The 3,021-nt window shown below is 40.4% G+C and overlaps 1 protein-coding gene across 1 annotated transcript; it reads left to right on the forward strand.

Annotated features, from left to right (window-relative positions):
- Positions 1–148: 148 nt before the first annotated feature.
- On the forward strand, positions 149–2,754 carry LOC121937950 (vacuolar protein sorting-associated protein 52 homolog; the record flags this gene model as incomplete). The annotated part of the gene is made up of 5 exons (XM_042481244.1): positions 149–281; positions 489–546; positions 1,003–1,136; positions 2,312–2,467; positions 2,583–2,754. Coding segments are annotated over 5 exons (616 nt in total), but the record flags the coding sequence as incomplete, so codon positions are not given.
- Between the last annotated feature and the right edge of the window lie 267 nt (positions 2,755–3,021).

A 3,021-nucleotide genomic window follows, 5' to 3' on the forward strand; every position in this document is an offset into this window, starting at 1 on the left:
AGGAAATGTAGAGAATACCTTTAAAAGTATTAATTTCTTATCAAAACCTTTCAGAGTATAAAAAAGACCGCGTGGAGGTGAAATCAGGCATTCACACCCTGAACATTTAAACTTCTACTCTCTGACTCTCTGTTTCGTCTCGCCGTAGATTTTTCTATCAGTTCCTTTTGGCCAACGAGAGGACAGTTGCCAAGGAGATCAGGGACGAGTACGTGGACACGATGAGCAAGATTTACTACAGTTACTTCAAGTCGTACAGCGGCAGGCTGCTCAAAGTGCAGGTCAGTGGATTCATTTCTGTTTTAACAGAAAAGACACAGACTCGTACAGTGACACGAATCATCACACGCTCCTGTCATGCAACAAATAAAACAAACTCTGAACACAGATATGTTGAATTTAAACAGGTGAAGCTGATAGAAATTGGAATTAAGAGATTATTTGGTTCATCGGGCAGGATTATTGTGACCTGATGTTTCTCTGTGCAGTACGAGGAGGTGGCAGACAAAGACGACCTGATGGGAGTCGAAGACACAGCAAAGAAAGATATCCTTTAAACATCTTTTAACATTGCTCCAAGGATTTACTGGTGATGGTAATCATATAATGAACCATTTTCATTAAATGAAATGAAATAAAATACATTTAAATAAAACAAAACTAAATTAAATTAAATAAAAAACAAAACAAACGAAATAACTGTAGCTCCTCTACATGTGACACTGAAACTGGCAGATTGACAGTTTCAGTGTGTAACGTGAGACGTGAAGACATGCCTCACCTCTTTCTCACAGTCTGGAAGTGTGTGTTTAAGTGTAGCTGATTTATGTGTGTCACCAGTGTGTGTGACACACACCCGCATACCAAACATAAGAACATCCAGATCAGATTTTTTTGCTAATTAATGGCTCCTGAGGGCATCATATGATCCGCCAACGCCCCGCTGTCAAAAGCATCAAACATTTTATACGAAGCGCGGCACTCCTTGACTTTCTGCCGCAGGTTTCTTCTCCAAACCGTCTCTGAAGAGCAGGAACACCATCTTCACTCTGGGCCAGAGGGGGGCCATCCTGAGTCCCGCTGAGCTGGAGGGGCCCATCCTGGTCCCACACACGGCTCAGAGAGGAGACAGCCGGGTGAGACGCCACAGACGCACAACAACACAGCAGTTTATCCGTTCTGCTTTGTGCAAGTTATTAAGTTCAGTTTAAGTCCTGATTATTCACAAATTAACTTCTTATTCTTTGAAAAGGGAAAAAAAACCACTTAGTGCAGGTTTGGTACGGTCATTAAAAAACCTGGAAAGGTCCAGGAATTTTCACTAAGTAAATTTTCACGCCTGGAAAAGTTTTGGAAAACTAAATATACCATGAAAGTGTTGAAAAAGTCGTGGGATTTTGTTTCACAAACCTGTGTAAGAACACATGATCGGACATTTCTGTTTTTCCAGATTTTGGCTGTGATAAATGGAGGGCATGGATTCTTCAAAAATCATCAAAAGAAAAAAATACACTTTTTTATTTAAGAATTGGCAAACATTTTTAAATAAATAGAAAATAGCCAAAATGTTAAAGAAAAAAAGCAAATATTTTTACAGAAAAGTAAGTCCAAATCTTCTCTTTAAAATCACAAAACATTCTTAAAAAAGGCAAATCTGGTGGCTTGGGTTTGGAAGACATGAAAGGCAAATCTGTTTGCACAAGAAGTTCCTGTGTGAGTGTCCACTGCTAAACTGCAAACAAACAAAAAATAATTATGAAATAAGTGATAACAAGAAGAATTAAAATAATAATAATAATAAGATCTGAGGCAGTAGGAAATCCCAAATTAAATCTAAATAAAAAAAGAAGCATTTAATATCTTGTTTAATTTATTTGATTTTTAGGGGAGAATGGTGCCCAGTTTAGAGCCATAAAAAACAGAAAGAAACCAAAACATCAGGAGTTAATGCAGATGTAAGAAGGCAGCAGTGGAGCTCTGTGATCTCTCTTTTTCTCTGAATGAAATGCTAGTATATGGATTTGAAATAAGATGTTTTAGCGCTGCAGTCGGACATTTTTTCTTCAAGCTGCAGCAGAAGAATGTGTTTAGTGAATGACAGAAGGACAAATCAGGATTCAGGGTGAAACCAGGAAACATTTATACAGGAAACACAAACTCGCAGGTGCAGCAGAGCGCGGCTACATGTGGAGCTTCACTCACTGACACACACGGAAACTGTTGATCAACACCGACATCTGCTGGCAGCTTGAGATATCTTCGTATAATTGAGATGTAAACAGATAATTGAACGGTGATATTTGTCCTCCAGTATCCCTACGAGACGTTGTTCCGCAGCCAGCACTACGCTCTGCTGGACAACGGCTGCAGGGAGTACCTCTTCCTCTCCGACTTCTTCATGGTGGCAGGAAACTCCGCCCTCGACCTCTTCAACAGCATCATGGGAAAAACTCTCAGCATGTTCCTGGTACGAAAAACGCAGCTTCTCTTTTAATTGTTGTCGGTCGGAGGTTTGAGCACTCTGCAGACAACATGACGTCTTCTTGTTTCATTCAGTCTGTGTTTACTGTCTGTCTCTGCAGAAGAGCATGTCCACGTATGTGTCCGACTGCTACGACAGCATCGCCGTCTTCCTCTGCATCCACATCATCCTGCGGTTCAGAGCCATCACCGCCAAGAGGACCATCCCCGCTCTCGACAAGTCAGTGTCCCGTTAATGATCCAGTTTATCTCAGCAGTGGAAATGTGTTATTTTTACACGCCGCTTTTATTATGCCCTCTATGTTTGTTGGTGCGTGTAATTTCTTTGTTGTAAAGCACATTTGGCTGAATTTCTTGTTTGAAAAGTGCTCAATCAAGTGATCAATATCAGTTGAATGTAACTAATACAGCCTCATACATATGAACCATCTGTTCATGAAAAATGATGGAAAAAAAAGATGAACTTTAGATGACTCTCTCTCTCTCTCTCTCTCTGTGTGTGTGTGTGTGTGTGTGTGTGTGTGTGTGTGTGTGTGTGTG

Source organism: Plectropomus leopardus, unplaced genomic scaffold, assembly GCF_008729295.1.
Source record: "Plectropomus leopardus isolate mb unplaced genomic scaffold, YSFRI_Pleo_2.0 unplaced_scaffold27976, whole genome shotgun sequence".
NCBI classification, from domain to species: Eukaryota; Metazoa; Chordata; class Actinopteri; order Perciformes; family Serranidae; genus Plectropomus; species Plectropomus leopardus.